The 18,522-nt window shown below is 48.8% G+C and overlaps 1 protein-coding gene across 2 annotated transcripts in view; it reads right to left on the bottom strand.

The window, feature by feature from the left end:
- Positions 1-18,522, bottom strand: part of actn4 (actinin, alpha 4) — a 49,864-nt gene that overhangs the window by 13,489 nt on the left and 17,853 nt on the right. The window contains exons 2-8 of one of the 2 annotated variants that reach the window (XM_084466997.1): positions 7,688-7,802; positions 6,164-6,283; positions 3,903-3,989; positions 2,898-2,985; positions 1,981-2,059; positions 1,696-1,777; positions 783-868 (exon numbers count right to left, since the gene is read on the bottom strand). In XM_084466997.1, coding sequence (XP_084323123.1) covers positions 783-868; positions 1,696-1,777; positions 1,981-2,059; positions 2,898-2,985; positions 3,903-3,989; positions 6,164-6,283; positions 7,688-7,802 — 657 coding nt within the window. The remainder of the gene's footprint in view (positions 1-782; positions 869-1,695; positions 1,778-1,980; positions 2,060-2,897; positions 2,986-3,902; positions 3,990-6,163; positions 6,284-7,687; positions 7,803-18,522) is intronic. The other variant, XM_084466998.1, reaches the window with a different exon arrangement.

Below are 18,522 nucleotides of genomic sequence, written 5' to 3'. Positions count from 1 at the left end.
GGTTGAAGCCAAAGCCACCCAAAGCTAGTAGGATCCCCTTGGCCCGGGAGCGGAACAGGGGCGAGACAGCCGATTGGACAGGGGGCGGGGCTTTTGGTAGCTCCGCCCACCCGCCCTCACTTCCAGAGCTGCAGGCGCCCTGAAAGAGCAGGTCCGAGTGGTGGTTGCCTGGGAGAGGAGGGCTATTATGGGATGCCCTGGGGCGGAAGAGGAAGAGATGGTTTGTGAAGCGAGGAAGAAGAGCAAGGCCTGAGGAAGGGAACTTGAGTCCAGCACTCTGGGCTGAGACGCGCGTGTGCACACACACGCGCACACACACACACATGCACACACACACACACACACGTCGTTGTGTACTGGTCTGTGCTGGTTGTTTTTAACACGTATCATTTATATTTTACTTGTGGTCTTGGGCGAATACGGTACAATCAAGTGCCAAATGCCATACATTTTTCATCCATTATCTACGTTTCTTCATTTAATGAAAAAAGAAACATTAGCAAATTGCAATGTTGGCGTTTCAAACACACCTCATCACCATGGAAACGTTTAGCGCCTCCGCGAGCAGAGAAAGTGTGAGTGAGTGAGTGTGAACGTGTGAGTGAATGAGTGTGTGAGTGTGAATGTGAGTGTGTGTGTGTGTGCGCACGTCCCAACACCACCCGTAGCCTGTGGCAGCGGTGAGGAGCGGCAGACATTCAGCCATGCTGGGAAGGCCTTCAGCACATGGTTGTTAGTACCAGGGGGTCACAGGTCAAAGGTCACAGGGGGTCAAAGGGTACCTTCTGGGCTCCAGAGAATGCATGGTAGAAACTGGACACATAGGTCATTATGGCTTTCTCATCGGGACGAGCCGTGTTGACAATGTCTACGGAGCAGGGGGGCAACCAGGAGTGTTATGTACACGTACATAGAAACACACACATTGGACAAGTACATAGAAACACACACACATTGGACACACACATAGACACGTACAAAGACAAGGTACATAGACACAATACACACGTACATAGACACACATTGACAGTACAGGATTACACACAAGGTACGGAACAACAGATGAGACACGCCAAAGTACTTTTATCCACAGTGCACACACACACACACACACACACACATATAAATATAGTCATCAGGGGTTTAACCGCACCAAAACAGTGTTTATAGAAAACGAGACAAAGACAATACAGTCAGACACAGAGGGGTCAGACAGACGGCCAAACATAGAGCAGGTCATACATAGAGCCGGTCAAACAGAGAGCAGGTCAAACAGAGAGCAGGTCCTGTGGATGGAAAATAGTCAGTGGCAGAGGAGAGGGAGGGGCGGTGGATGAGGGAGAGGAGGGAGCAAGATTGTTGTTCATCCAATTTACCAGGAGCTCCCCTTCCTCCTGCCATGTTAAGACACACACTCTCTCACTCACTCACTCACTCTCACAAAAGAGTAAAAGTCCTAGCATGTGTTGAGCCAGTCAGCAAACACAGCAGGTTGAGTCCAAACTCTGCAAAGGACTTTTATTTTCTGAACCCGGAAGTTCCACCTCTGTCGCAATGCACCCATCCTCAGTCCCACACACACACAAACACTCAAGAGAAACATAACAAACTTGAAGATGACACATGAATACAGGATTTCCTGACAGTGTTCCAGTTTATATGACAGTCTTCACAAACACACGCAGAGTAACATACCTTCTGCGTCCATCATCTTGGGAATGTCAAGGTACTTCTCGGCCACTTCAAAGGCATTGTTCAAATTGGTCAAAGGGTCATCCTGAAACAACCAAGCAGAGTCTAAGAAAACAGCAGGCTGGCCAAGCCAACAAAACTTCATTTGAAATAGAGGTCAGGAGCAGAAGTGAAAGACTTGCATTACAAACATTGCTTTCCTGAATTAAATTAATAATAATAAACGGTGTGTGTGTGTGTGTGTGCGTTCTTGTGCGCGTGTGTGAGCATGTGTGTTTTCCCACCCACCTTCCTAAGCTTATCATAGTCGATGAGCTCAGGTCTGTGTCTGTGGATCAGAGCGTTGAAGGCAAGACCATCCTTCCAGCTGTAGAGATAGAGACAGAAGACACACATACGTCAGATGATGGGGGCATCATTTATTTACAGCTGGTACTGTAGGCTAGTCTCCCTTCTACCTTCATAACCATCTACCAAACATCTTATTGGATTTCATTCCACCTCCTTACTAGGACTGCAGTGTGCCAGACTTCTAAGGCAGCAGTTCCAACTCTTTAATTCTGTAAAGACAACTTCATGACTTCAGAGAGTACTAGAATAGTCGTCTTCACCACTAGAGGGCAGTCTTTAGCCAGAGACAGAGGGAGTACTGCTGCAGTATTACTCTGAGCAAGGCGTGGATGTTTCAACCCCTTCATCATGTTGAACTCGGTAGCATAAAAGTATTGTTTATTGTGCCAACATGGAATGTTTGAGGCAGTAATACCAAATAGGTTGGCTCGTGTGTGTGTTTGTGTGTCTGTGCTTGCATGCGTGTGTTTGTGACACTATTAGTGTGTGCACGAGTGTGCTATTATGTGAGTCTGTTTGGGACACTGTGTGTGTGTGTGTGTGTGTGTGTGTGTGTGTGTGTGTGTGTGTGTGTGTGTGTGTGTGTGTGTGTGTGTGTGTGTGTGTGTGTGTGTGTGTGTGTGTGTGTGCATGCGAGTGTGCTTGTGAGACTGAGTGTGCGCACACACATGTGCGTATATGCGATTGTGAGTGTGTGTACGTTTGACCTGTTGGAAAAGGTTCTGGACATTGACACTTTTGTGGCCTAATTGAGCGCATGAATTCATGCGTGTGTGTATGCATTTAGCATGCTGTGGAAGTGTGCGTGTGTGCATGTGTTTACCTGATGTGGAAGTGTGTGTGCGTGTGTTTACCTGATGTGGAAGTTCTGGACATTGACGTTCTTGTAGGGAGCGGTCTTCCTCTGGCACCACAACAGAAGACCCTCCTTAGCAGAGGTCTCTGCAGAGAGAGGGAGATGGAGGAGAGGAAAGGTGTAGGGAGAAAGGGAGAGGAAAAAAGGAGAAGAGAAAATACGGGGAGAGGGTGAAAGAAGAGATCAGTGGGAAGGATAGAGGGGGGAGGCAGAGGGTGAGAGAAGGCGAGAGGGGGAGGGAAACACAGAAAGGGACAGAGAGAACAAAAAAAGAATAAACATTACAGCATTATGCCTTTATTATTGCAGGAACACGTGACCATGGCAACAGAGTTTATTTAAAGGGTATGCGTATGTGCCGGTTCCACCGTTTAGTTGTGGTATGTGGTCAGGTAGACCACCCGTTCCGATAACCAACCCCCTGGTGACCGTGTTCCAATAGTACATTTATTCAACTCTATTCCCCATCCGAGGAGATCTCCTTAAACAGCTGTGTGTGTGGGTGTGCATGCATGCATGGAGGGCTGTGTACATCTGTGTGTGTCTGTGTGGGTGTGTGCATCTGTGTGTGTAGCAAGTGTGACATCCCTTTGGTCCAATCAGAGTGCAGCACTGCAGTAGCGTGTGTATTAGTCCAGATGGCGCTGTTCCTACAATTTCATTTCTATCAACTCTTAAGCAAAAAAGGTCACTGGATCATGTATACAAAATCCTACAGTAAAAACATGCTCAGGTGTTTCATGCCAAACCGAAAGGTTCTGGGTTCATTCCCCAATGTTTGCAGACAACATGTTGGCATCCTTTTACTGAGAGGCCCAAACCCCGCCTGCTCCGTGAGGACATGGATCTGATTCACCTCAGGTGCTTTAGGTAAAGGCATCTGCTTAACAACTAAAGAGTAATAAAACCCAGACACAGTGTGGTGTTCCCCGAGACCCCACTGCGTCACACTGTCCCAGCCAGGCTCCACACTGTAGTGTAGGGGGGGGGGGCTCGTGCGTACCATCTACAGAGATGTCCTGGATGGCGAAACGCAGGATGATGGTCCAGATCATTCCCAGGGTCATCTTGGCGTTCCCGTCCACAATTTCTGTGCACGTGAAGAGAGAGCAGACAGTTTGTCAAAACACACAACCCACCTCCATTTTCTAACGCCAGGCACCTGGGGAGTCGGGGCGGATTTGGGCACCTGGGTTGGTCTCCCAACAGTGACGCCCACACAGGGCTCTGTATACCTGTGTTGTCCTTCACAGACGCCATCATTCTGTGTTACTCCCCGCCCTAAACCTAATCTGGATCATTTAAAAAAAGCATTTAAATCTATAAAATCTTTTTTGCTGCGGTATTTAGTGTGTAATTATTGATGTATTTAGTAAGAAGTCGTGTAATCAGTGGGATAATATGCATATAAACCGCTTCGGGGAGAACCGGGGGGCTTGATTTAATGACATTATCCCTTACATTATATTCTCAGATTACAGACTGTTTGACAAAACCCTCCAGATTTGCATTCAACACCTCGGGTGATTACAGAACAGATTAACGACACGCTAATGTAGCGATCCAGCCAACAGTTTTATCATCGGCCAGTCCTTCACACACACTCCCCCAATTAACACACTCGTTAGACAGAGACAGAGGGGGCGAGAGAAGAGGGGAGAGGAGAGGGGAGGGTACTAGGGGAGAGCAGAGAGGGGAGGGGAGAGGAGAGTACTAGGGGAGAGGGGGAAGGAGAGGAGAGAGGAGTGTACTAGGGTAGAGAGATGAGGGGAGAGGAGGGAGGAGAGTACTAGGGTAGAGAGAAGAGAGGCGATGGGAGTGTACTAGGGTAGAGAGGAGCATACTAAGGGAGAGGGTAGGAGAGGAGTGCACTAGGGGAGAGGAGAGCTTACTAAGAGATGAGATGAGTATTCTAGGGGAGAGAGATGAGGGGAGAGGAATGACGAGGAGTATGGTAGTTTAATGTTTCCTCTGTACTATAAACAAGCTCTGATCTGAGGGGATAGAACAGAGGTCCTTGACCAGTCTACTAAATCACTAGGCTGTGGCTGTATGTGTACACACACACACACACACCTCGTACGCAGTACTGCACACACACACACACACACACACACACACACACACACACACACACACACACACACACACACACACACACACACACACACACACACACACACACACACACACACACACACAACGCTAATCATGAACAGATCACAGAAGGCCATTGGTTGGAAACAGAGCAGAGTTACTGGAAGGAAACAGTGGAGTATTGAGAGAAGAAACAGGCCATTTAAAACACAAGTGTCCTGCAAGAGCACATAATCAGTCTACTAGTGTCAAGTATATGTTAACACTGTACAAGTTTTGAATCTATAGGCCGCTTATTTTAATCTATATGTCAATGAATCCCTATATGTCTTCATAAAGGTTATGAGTCTATGGAATAAACTATGTTAATAGTAAAGGTGATGACAATGAGCCTACGGACCAGTATATGTTACCATTATATGCTTTAATAATGTCTAAAGACCGCTATAGGTTACAGGTAAAGAAGACAGATGGACAAACAAGGTTTTGGAGGGAGAATTAATCTTATATCATCTTCCAAACACTACCTTGAATTTAAGGAATTTTGTGTGGAATGTTCCATTAAACAATAAAGCATACATTCCAACATGGAAACCTAACTTCACCTTCAAACATGATAACCTGGGTCGAGGGAGACGTTTGATGAAAAGTTCAAAAACCCAGCAGAGTCCAAGCAACGCTACATGATGAAAGACAGCACCCCTGTTAGCTGCTCCAACAGTTTTTTTTTTTGTGCATGCAACTATTTTAACAGTTTGAGGATTGTGAAAGACACATTATATTAGATATTTGAATGAGCAGAAACATACAGTATCTGACCAAGAAATAACAGTGGAAAGATTTCTCTGATGTGTTGAGGGTGATTTGCCCAGAGCCAAAATGGCTGATGCTAGAGAATGCCTAAAATGTGCACACCACTGCATGCTGGACACTACCCTAGGCTCATTTGTTGTTGGTTGTGTACACACACACACACACACACACGTGTGTTATTTTGTGGCGCGGTCAACAACCTCTGTCCAATCTGGGAGACAGAGGGAGGTGTGTATGTGAGACTGTGTGCGTCTGAGATGTGTGTGCGTGTGTGTGTGTGTGCGTCTGAGGTGTGTGTGTGTGTGTGTGTGTGTGTGCATCTGAGATGTGTGTGTGTGTTTCTAAGCTACTGACCCTCGGCTCCGATGGACACCAGCTTGACTCCTTTGCTGGCGATGAAGTCCAAAGCTTTGTTGACGTTGTTGATCTTGTGGACCCTCATCTTGCCTCGCTCTGGCTTGGGTAACCGCTCACCTACACACACACACACACACACACACACACACACACACACACACACACACACACACACACACACACACACACACACACACACACACACACACACACACACACACACACACACACACACACACACAAGTGCTTAGACATACAGGATACAAGAGTGCAAGGTGGACAGCATTGAGTGAATGAGGGCCAGCAGTGACTGGGGAAAAGCATGTTTCCACCGCCTCAGCAGAATGTCTGCTGTTTACCACAGAGCCCAGATACCTGCTGTTCCACATGCCTGGGCCCAGTCTCTACCCGACAGGACATACCAGCCAGGGTTTTCCCCCTGGTTCTGACCTCGTCTGCGTTCAATAGTGGTTGTGACATTGGCTACTGTTAACACAAAACACAGCTAAAGCTAAAACTCCGCATGCGTTTGGGCTGTGGTAGGGGAGAGAAAGGCATGCACTGTAAGATTGCAGGTCAGAGTCTAACCCCTGTCGCTACAAGACGTATCGCTGTTGTGGTTAGCATGCTAGTGGCACCCGATCCAGGTCAGAGTAGCGCTCTGCAGTGCGGTTCCCTAGCGATGCTGCAGGCTCTAATGGGAACGGCTGACTTGATTAATTAGCCGACCAGCCTAACAAGCTAGGTTCAGGTGTTGCCAACAGCAGGTGAAACCTGATTGGCTGGAATCTAAAGGTGAGAGACATGTTGCTATCAGGGTTTGGCTCTGTCATCACCGCCAATGCACGAAGAATAAAGTGATTGACAGCTCACCTCTCCGCCCCTAACCCATTCCACATTGTGAGACTTTTAGTAAAATGATATGTTGTTTTGTTATAAACAGCACATACAATAAGCTCACATGACACATCCAAGACCAGGGCCAAGACTTGGGTAGAAAATGCAAGTTGTAGAGTGGATCTTCTAATATTAATTTTATACTTCGATTACTCTACTTGTAAGTTGCCTTGGATGAAAGTGTTTGCTAAATTACCAAATGTAGTATAAATGTTACACATACTAAGTTAATTTGGTTGATTTGACAGAAAACTGTTCCGATACAACCATTAGAATCACTCAATGTCTTGGGATAATTTCAGTGTACAGAGACCCAAGCAGTAGGGAGACAATTTGACAGGCACCATTTAAAACCTTTTAGTCATTTAAGCTTTTATGCTTTGATGGTTCTTCTCCGCCTTACTTGTAGGTCGCTTTGGGTTAAAAGCGTGTGCTAAATGACAAAATGTAATATCGTTGCTCTAACACGTCAATGCGTGACATCCTAAGGCTTCTCCGCAGTAGAATGACGGTTGGAGAAGGGGTCCCAGGAAGACCCACTGCCAGGCTACACGCATCACCTGGACGGTCCGTGCGGGACCTAGCAGGCTGGGGGAGAGAGCTACGAGACGGGTGAGGGCTTACCTGAGATGACCTCCAGCAGCAGCATGAGTTTGAGGCCATCTCGGAAGTCCTCCTCGATGCTGTCTATCTGCGTGCCGGCCTTGCGCAGGTGGGAGTTGCACCATGCAGTGAAGGTCTGCAAAACAAGACAAACGCAGGAAATTCACTTTCATTATTTAGGATTTTTTTTGTTCATTTTTTGAATGTCCCGCTTTGAATCGACAAATAAAAGCAGATTTGAATTCAATCGGCAGGAAGGGAGGTCTGCGGAGAGACCGCTGTGATAGAGCAGGAAGTGACAACACAGGAAACAGGAAGTGGCAGCAGCCGTTGTTGTACGTGCACTGGCGACAGCAGAGCGGGGAGCAGCTAGAAACGTTCAATCACTCATGAAGACAGTAAATGGAACCATATCCATGTGACGACCACATGTGTAGAAGCATGGCTTCTAATCGACTCTTCTATGAAAGTGCCATCTTGTGGTGCACTAAACCATCACCCAATCATTATCTGTCACGCATATTAAATAAAAATACTGTGCTAAATCCGACACACACACACACACACACACACACACACACACACACACACACACACACACACACACACACACACACACACACACACACACACACACACACACACACACACACACACACACACACACACACAGTGGTCGGCTGAGATTCCATTGGAAATGTGTTTTGAATCATTTTATCATTTGCGAGCGGCCTTGGAGCACGGACACAGAGACACGCTTTAGTCAGGATGCGGCGACGGCGGCGCAGGCCTGTGGTCTACTGTAGGCGTCCCCCGTCTAACGTGGGCATCAGCCCTAGTTAGCCCCCCTCACAGGGTCCGTTGGACAGAAAGACAGAAGACTGGTCTGGCAGACTACAGGAACCCGGCTGCTCCCTGACTGAGGTACCTCACTTAAAGAAAGGGTCACGACGGGGAGGTGTCCAACTGTCGCTCATTTGAAACACAACCTTTAAATGGTTTGCCTCTGCACTTCATGGACAGGGCAGGTGTTTGTGTGTGTGTGTGTGTGTGTGCGCGCCCTATGTGTGCGTGTCTGTCTCCATGGGTGGAACAACATTATGACAGGGTGCTGGCCACGGCCCTGCACCCCCACCCTGAACCACGGCCGTGGGCACAAAGGGATCATTGAGCCCCTGGATAATAGCGCCCTTCAGCCCCACTCCCCCTGACCCTCCCCCAGACTGGACACAGTGGGTCCCGGGAGGGAGGGGGGAGGAGGAGGGAGCTCACACAAATAAACACACTCGCAAGGGGAGGGTGAGATGGACGGATAGACGGACAGACAATGCTTCACACACACACACACACACACACACACACACACACACACACACACACACACACACACACACACACACACACACACACACACACACACACACACACACACACACACACACACACACACACCCTGGGAGAGCAGACGCATTTAGCAACAGGCCTTCCCTGACAGGAAGTGGCGGAGCAGAGACAGGAAATTGTACCAGGCTGTCAGGGGCTGATCCCTGCTCCCCTGAGGAGGAGGAGGAGGAGGAGGAGGAGGAGGAGGAGGAGGAGGAGGAGGAGGAGGAGGAGGAGGAGGAGGAGGAGGACTACGACTACCAACATGTTGGGACGTCGACAGCTCCTTCACTAGGGCTGGACAATGATTCAAAAGCAGCATTTATTGTCTTTGAGAGGTTTTGCATCTAGTCTTTGCAGCATAGTCTGACTTAATTGCGTCCAGACAATATGCCCTTAGAACACTGATTGAGATGAATCAATGTTCCAGCGTCACCCCGCCCCTTCTGCTTACTCTACTCTTCGTCTCCACATCCTGGAGCGTCGACAGCAGCAGCAGCCGCGGTGGGTTTGAAGTCAGGGTGCCCGTGGCCTCAAGGCAGAGGAGGCCACCCCCTCCTCTGCGTGGGGCGCCGTCTCAGCCCGGGCTTCTGGTTGTCCCGGGGACACCGGGCTGCTTCCTGCCCCTGGCCGGGTTGTGTCAGTGGGGGTAGATATAGGGCGTGGTGCCCCTGTTTAAACTGGGACAGGCTCCGACACGCAGCCCTGCGTGGTGCCTGGGTCATATGGTAATGAGTGCCAGTGACTCTATGCTCCCTCGCTGGCTCCCTCGCTCTCTCTTCTCCAGCACTTCATGTCTCACGTTCACTCAGCTATGTTTCTGTGACCCCAATGTGTTTTAAAACACTGTATGAATATTGGATGTATGGACAGGATTCATATCTACTTAACGTGGGCTGTGTCGACCGCACTGACTTACTTGTGCTGGAAGGGTATTGTGACACACACACACACACACACACACACACACACACACACACACACACACACACACACACACACACACACACACACACACACACACACACACACACACACACACACACACACTTTAGAAGAAGGATCATTGACACAGTGTGAACTGAGTGTAAGGAAGTAGATTTAGGGAAAATACCCTATTTCGACAAACAGTTCCTCTAATATAGTTCCTCTCTCATTACAGTAATTTCCATTAAATCATCTTCTAAAGCCTCTGTCTGTTACATGTTTCACCATTTTTCAACATAGAATCTAGTTCTCTTTAAAAATAAAAAAAGGTCTCTAGTCTTTTTGTCCGAAGGTTTGTTGATTGGCATTAGTCAGGTGTAACTGATTGTGGGATCATGGGACAGCCAGCCCACTCTGTACATAACACCATGGGGTCCCTTAAGAGCTGGACACGTTGTTCCCCAACAGAAACACGGTGGGCCACGGTTTAAAACCAACGTGCAAACGACAAAATACGTTTTGTGCATGAAAGATCCCACGCTGCTCACAGCTGTTTCAACCCCATATGCCTAAACACGGAAACATGACACATGAAATGTTTGTTCAGAACTGAAGACAGGTTTTAGAACAGTGTGCTGTTCTGCAGTATCAGCCAACGTTAAGTATTGCACAACAAAACCATGAAATGGCTTCCTAACCTTGGTAAAAAAAAAAAAAAAAATCCCTAACCAGTTAACCAGTTCAGCGGCTCAGGGTTAAAGTACTGGTCCGAGTGGCCCGTGAGTCCGAGTCGCCCACCTCGGGGCTGGGGGAGGTAGGGCCGGATGGCTCTCCGGCTGGACGGAGAGTTCACACGGCTCCAGACTGGGGACGGTGTGGGTCCGTCTGGAAGCGTTTAGCCTCACCCTACCCCCTCCTTCCCCCCCCGGCAGATATACAACCTCCTCGTTACAGCCTCGCGGCCGCCACCCGTTTGATCTCTCTCTCTCTCTCTCTCTCTCTCTCTCTCTCTCTCTCTCTCTCTCTTCTCTCTCTCTCTCTCTCTCTCTCTCTCTCTCTCTCTCTCTCTCTCTCTCTCTCTCTCTCTCTCTCTCTCTCTCTCTCTCTCTCTCTCTCTCTCTCTCTCTCTCTCTCTCTCTCTCTCTCTCTCTCTCTCTCTCTCTCTCTCTCGCGCAACACTTTGACCGTCGCAGGCTGACTGCTAAACGGGTCAAAGCTCACCTTCCCCATGGACACTGTCAGCTCAAACTAAAACCCGCAGTTTGATTTTTCTCCTGACGTTCCAGAGGTTACGTAATGTAAAAAGAGAGATTGCAATACAAATAGGACTAGACAAACAAATGCAAAATCACCGACAGGTTGTGACAGGCAGTGTAGCGCAGAGTTACGTAAGGCTAATGCACCTCGTCGAAAGACCAAACACCACGGCCACACCTCATCCAGGAATGCTAGACAACAATCCACACACACACACACACACACACACACACACACACACACACACACACACACACACACACACACACACACACACACACACACACACACACACACACACACACACACACACACACACACACACACACAGAATGCAAGGCAGTTGACTAATGTGTTCAAACCCAACTCATTTCCTGGAGAAATAAGACACACCTATAGGTGTGTGTGTGTCTGATACATCATGTTGGATCATACTGATGAGTCACACATTGCTTTACCATCACAGCTTTGCTCATCTGTCTTGCTGTGCCAAACATTTCCTGGACAGTCGTACTGCATATTATGTCTGTGTTTTTGATTTTGTAGATCCACCCGTCTCCGAAGTATCCACAGGCAAGGGGTTTAATCCCAGCTGCTCAGGGGGGGGCGGAAACAGGACTACCAGTGCGACTGGTCTTCATGGCAATCAATCAAACTACTGTAGTTCATCAACCTCAATTAAAATGTGCCAAGATACTTGACCACATACTTTAGGCGGTCTGCTTAAAGCCGACATAAAGAAGGTGTTAGTCTTCATCAAGCCCTCCATTTGATTGACTTCAGGGCTGGTGTTGAGCTCCTATCCAGTCCAGTTTCCTGTGTGAACAGTGTACACCTAAACCCAATGGAAACCCAAACCAGGTGTAAACCCGGGGCTGGGAGGAGGCCGCGCTGACACAGTTTTCAGTTTGGTTCAGTCCGATTCCACGGACGTTTAAAAAGAGTCTGACTGGCAGCGTGCTGTGAAACCAACCGAACCAAAGCAGGGGCCAAAACCGTGCTGGCCCGGCCCTGGGGCCTTGCTTTGAGCCCTGGTCCAGCCCGGTCTGGTCTGGTCTGGCTGCCTGACACGGCTCTCCTTCTTCCTAGACAAACACACGCCCCAATTAAAGCAGGGCTTGGCGTGCGGCTTGGTAGGGGGGCTGGTAGCCGTCACCAGCTCCTGCCTGTCACCGGCCGCGGGGCCTGCTCCGTCTGTTGTACACACACCCGGCCCCCACAGCGTTCTCCCTCCACAACACGAGCACGCTTCAACTGCTCCTTCCTTCGGAAAACCATAGAACATTGTTTTGTAAGCCAGAGCTCAACCTTTTCGAACAACATGGAGGAGGACAACATTTGGAAGAGATTTGGGATTTTTTTTTTCTGAATGTTCCCCTCAAAGTGTCCCATGAGGGATTGACTTGTATTTTTTTTTATTTTTAGGAAGAAGAAGGAATAAACATGGAACAAACTGGAACCGATCACTTAGAAAGTGCTGGACTGACGAGGGACTTGAATGGCATTCTCAGATGGCATTCCAGAGCAACACGCAAATACCATTCCTGATTTGAACTGTTGAACAACCAGACACACACACACAAAATAGAAAAATCTGTTTCTCCCATTAAAGAACAAGCAGAATTCCACAACTGTCCGAATAAACAGTTATAGAATAGAACTCGTGCACATTCCAAAAGAACATTCCATTTAGCCGAGTTAAGAGAACCAACGCTATGCTAGGCTAAGCTAAGCTAAGCTATAGGTGAAGACATGGCCTGTTTGCGAGCCGACCCATTCATTTCACACACAGGGTCCGGCTGTAAGATGACCTGCTACCGTAGACTTACCTCCCCCCTGTAACATAAACACACAGTAGCAACGCGATACAGCCCCCCTGCACACACACACCTCCAAAGATCTCCCACCCACAAGTAGGAGTCTGAGTGCGAGTGTGTGCAAACATAAAAACGGTGCATTGCCACACACAAGTGAGAGAGACTGAAAGTGAGAGAGAGACTGAGAGCAAGCACATAGAAAGAGCGAGCAAGACGCAGAAAGAGACGAAGAGAGGTCAAAGATGGAAGGTGAAACAGACTCAGAGCAAGACGCGCGTTCTGAGCCGTTGGGCGTGTGAGTGGCTGAGCAGATGTTTGGCGGAGGCAGCAGCAGCAGCAGTGGTGGTGTTTGCCTCCCGGTGCCGCCGTGTGCCCGACCAACACGCCCTCGCCACGGCCCCAGAGTGAGGGCCCCACGCGGTGGGACTGAGGGAGGGTCTGGATCAGGGCCCCACGCGGTGGGACTGAGGGAGGGTCTGGATCAGGGCCCCAGAGTGAGGGCCCCACGCGGTGGGACTGAGGGAGGGTCTGGATCAGGGCCCCAGAGTGAGGGCCCCACGCGGTGGGACTGAGGGAGGGTCTGGATCAGGGCCCCAGAGTGAGGGCCCCACGCGGTGGGACTGAGGGAGGGTCTGGATCAGGGCCCCAGAGTGAGGGTCTGGATGGGCCCCGGAGGACAGAGACAGACCGGGTTCAGCACCAACGTGTGACCACACCAGAGAACCACACACCGGAAGTAGAGAGGGAGACACCGAGGGTGAGAGAGAATGGGTGGGAGAGGGAGCGAGAGAGAGAAATGGAACAAGAGGGCGAGAGATAGCGAGGGGAGGTGAGAGATAACAAGATGGAGGAGAGAGCGAGAGGCAGCTCAGACGAGAGGGAGGGAAATAGAACGAGGGCGAGAGAGAGAGAGAGAGAGAGAAGAGAGAGAGAGAGAGAGAGAGAGAGAGAGAGAGAGAGAGAGAGAGAGAGAGAGAGAGAGAGAGAGAGAGAGAGAGAGAGAGAGAGAGAGAGAGAGAGAGAGAGAGAGAGAGAGAGATGATGTGAGCGAGAGAGCGAGGGATGGGCTGGAAAAGAGAGAAAGGAATAGAAACAAAAGACTGGAGAGTAGAAAGAGGGTCGCTCCGTTCTTTGGGTGATCATTACCACACACACACCTGAGTCAAGTGCTGACAGGTAGTTGGTTAAGTACAACTATTGTTGCGACGGTCTACACCCACCCCCCAACACACAGTGTGTAGTTCTTGGCTAGCCGGCGGGCTTGAGCCCTGCCATTATGGGAGTCAACAGATGAACACTGGCAGTCTGGCTGGGGAACACCTACCCTCTCTGAGCTCCAGAAAACAACAGCACAGAAGGGAGGGAGGGAGGGATGGAGAGGGAGAGAGGGATGGATAGAGAGATGGATGGAGAGAGAGGGATGGATGGATGGAGAGAAGGGCTGAACGATTTGGGGAAATAATCGAATAGCGATTATTTCAACTAATATTGCAATTGCGATTTAGTATGTGATTATTTTTTCTTTTTTTATGTTCTGTTTTATTCATTAAACAAGCAATAAATCATTCTGTAGTACGACCAACACAACATTGGAAGCAGTCAACATATAAACTGCTCTTTATTTTAGGCCAGGCCAATGTGTTGAGATGAATTGATGCATGAATTGACATTATTCCATCTTAATTTAACTATTGAATTGTAAAAAAAAAAAATTACTGATCTTCAGTAAGTAACAACAAAAAACTTTTATTTATTTATTTATTTATTTTTAATCGCGGCCTTTGCGATTTTCATATTGCGTTCTATTACATTGCGATGTCGGTTTGAATTTGATTAATCGTTCAGCCCTAATAGAGAGAGAGGGATAGATGGAGAGAGAGGGATGATGGATGGATGGAGAGAGAGGGATGATAGAGAGAGGGATGGATGGAGAGAGAGAGGGAGGGAGTAGATTAAAGGAAGGGAGGAGAGTAATCACTGGCGGATGATGAAGGGAGGATTTAAAGGGGATGAAAGAGGGGGAGGTTGAAATGGAAACCGATCCCCGTGGAAGGGGATCGGGAGGTTACAGTTAGCATCTGTAACCTGCACACGGTGAGCGAACACTGGGGGCGTCAACTGAGCCAATAGGAGCAAACTTCCTGTTGACGGTCGGTATCACTATGGCGACCAAAACCACAGCACAGCTTGGAGGCATCTTTGAAAGATTCGTCAGCCAATGCTGGAAGACGAGAGCGGAGAGGGAGAATCTGTTTGCCCATCCATAGATGAACCACCTCGGGGGGGATATTTGGATATTTTTGCAGTTTGTTAAGGTTTTAAGGGGTATCGTTTGAAAAGCAATACAAGGAAACCCTACGAATATACGACAACTACACAATGCCTTAAAAAGCAGAGCAAGAAGCAGAGTGATGACAAAGGAGACAATGAAGAGGAGGAGAAAGGGAGGAAGAGGGTCAGAGCCCATGTCATTTTATTTAAGTCTCTTCCTGTCTTTGTTACTGTGTGCGCGTGCGTGAATGTGGTGGGGGGGGGGGGGGGGGGGGGTCTGTGTGTGTGTGCAATTGTGCGTGCGAGCATGTGCGTACGACCCCTTCCCCCATCAGTCCTTTTATGGCCTGCCAGGTCGTCCTTCCAGAAATATTTTTACGGACACGTGGCGCGTTGTAAAGCCGTTCCTGAACTTCCCTTTGAAGTGGAGAATGCTCACAGGGTGCTGCGGGTCGTTCCTCTGAACGCATACAAGACGGCAACTAGCCCTGGTTGGGTCAAAGGTCACCAGACTTGGTGCCTGTTAAATCAATTCCTATTTCCTGAGTTATTACTATGTGACTATGTGAGTTGTGTACACCGCCCCTTTGTTTAAAAACAGCAAAATGCCTAGCGTTCAAAGTTCACACAAGGTATAAACTATAGAGCACCAACAACAAGTTATCCAGTTAGAAGTGCTCAAAAGCACCTAAGCAGGAAAACTGTAGCAGCGGCTGACAGGATTTCAAATGAAGAAACCAAACTTGTGTGAGATTGGCCTAGAGCATGGCTACACCAGACCCTGGTCAGTGAGGGTTCCGCCTCCACATCTAGACCTGCTTCAGGGTGGGTTCAGCTAGGGACGGGTAGGGGGTGGACTAGACCAGGACCCAGGAAGTGAGCGAGCACACTTTGATCTCCCTAAAGGAAGCGGGGGGCTGAGGGGAACCTCAGAGTTGAATGTGTTGGGTGACAGGTCAGTGCAGGAGGATGTAACAGGGCTGAGGGGGAGTGGGGACGGAGCAGGTAATGGGGATGGGGGTGGAGAAGGGGAGTTAATGAGAGACTACGGTCCTGGGAAGGACGGAACAAGGAGAACAGGGAAGAGGAGGGAGGAAGGAGGGGCCTTAGGATAGGATGAGTCTTTGATCTCGACCCCCTAACAGAAGCTCCTCGCACAGAGAGAGAGACAGACTTACATGAGAGACTGAAGGAGAGAGAGAGGGACTGAGAAAGACACACACACACACACACACACACACACACACACACACACACACACACACACACACACACACACACACACACACACACACACACACACACACACACACACACACACACACACACACACACACACACACACACAATTTAGGAAAAAGTATACGAGAGAAAGGGCAAGAGATGGAGACATAAATGAACGATAAGGTGGGTAAGATGGAGTGGAGTGATGAGCAGAGTGGGGTAGGAAATGGAAAAGACCCTGGGAGACGGATAAAATGAGGAGATCTAGGTCAAGCAGCACATGTTCACGTCTCTGTCTGCCTGTTTAAAGCGTGCTGTGGGCGCCAGATGGGTGGGGTATTCTGGGAGAGCACCATCCATCAGGTGGCAGTAAGACATGCAGACAATCAACGCACATCTCTGGGTTTCTGCCAAACACTCAAATCACATCATCTTTAAGAAGTGTCTAATGTAAGAAACCTTTTGGAATTCACGAGTGGGATTTTTCCTCGGCTCGCTGTAGAAGATAAAGGTTTCCATATCCTCCTCCTATTGGCTCCTACGAGCCTTCATCTCCTCCTCCCGCTCCTGGTGCAAAGAGGAGGTCTGAAGGGATAGGAACAGCCCCACATGACACAGTTAAAGGGGAGGCTTTTACTGCCACTTAAAGGGGAAGTTGCCCGTGGCAGTGTGGCTGGTATGGATAGATCAAAGCAGGGTAGGAGGGGTTAGGGTTATAGCCCAAATGGTTCATAGCGCTCATGCTAGAGGTCAGCGGAGTCCGTCTTTGGTCTCTTCTATTTCGTTTTTGTCAATTTCCTCTCCGTGATTGTCCGTGTCTGTTATTCCCCTTTGTATTTCAAATAATCAACATTCCTCTCTCAGCCAATCAGCACCCAGCATCTTCGACTTCCTTCCCCTTAAGAGTTTTCTAGACAGGAAACCGGAGAATGAGGAGGCTGTTTTCCCTGTTGGCCTGTCCGGTCTCCTAAACCAAAGACACCCCCCACCACCCCCACCCCCTCCTTCACCAGACTAAAGGCCCAGTCCCATTTCTCTCCCCTTAACAAGAACACTTGCTTTGATTGCCCTTAGCTGCAAGTCAGCTCCCGAGCTGGCTAGCGTTCAAGGGTTGATTTTACGGGAAAAACAGCACTCCCCCTTGCACCTCTTCACGGAAACGCACAAAATCTAGAGTTAGGGCTCAAATCTAGGGGAAGGGGGAGAATTGGGACAGGGCCTAAAACTGCTACTCCTGAATTCCTAATTCTCTCTGGTCTGACAGTTAGTGACTCATAATAAAAGGAGATCTTGATAAGGCTTGAGGTGAGGCAAGCGTCAATAAAGGCCTTGACAAATGACTGAAAACTCATGATTTACTAGGTCAACTGCCTACGTTCTCACAGCCCGGATGTCGGGACCGTTGGAACTTGTTTAAGGTCGTTCAGCACATGTCTAGCTCAGGAACATCCGGAACAGATTTCTCTGGTGACCGCTCAATGAAGAGCTGTGAAATTAAACTCTACCGGTTAAGAAATAATGAAGATGGAACAGAAATATTGATTCCAGAATCATTTGAATCTCTTCTATCGGAAAGTACCTGAGTTTGTTTCGCCACTCCTCAGCTAAACATACAAGGTGTTGCAACGGCTTTACAACCTCGTACTGTGCAACTGCTTCCTCCATGACTCAACGAAGGTGTGATCTTGACACCAGTGTAAACATTTAAACCGACGTGCTTCAATCAGCGTAGGCGCCAAGGTTGATCCAGGTACAGTTTACCTCACCGAGTAAGTCTGGAGAATCAATAAAACGTCGGAAAACAAATTATCTTTCCCATTTTCGTTTAAAAACATACACTAAATCTTTTATCCTCAATAGCACACAGCCCCAACAACGAAGTCCATTTTCTGGTCTCCCGTCTCTTGAACCACTGTCCCGTGGGGGCCCCCGATTGTTTTTGCAGGGCCGGCCCAGTCTAAACACTGCTGCCTTCTA

Source organism: Micromesistius poutassou, assembly GCF_964030765.1.
Source record: "Micromesistius poutassou genome assembly, chromosome: 4".
In the NCBI taxonomy this organism is placed as follows: domain Eukaryota; kingdom Metazoa; phylum Chordata; class Actinopteri; order Gadiformes; family Gadidae; genus Micromesistius; species Micromesistius poutassou.
Note: the sequence above shows the minus strand (reverse complement) of the source record. Positions and strands in the feature narration are given on the sequence as shown.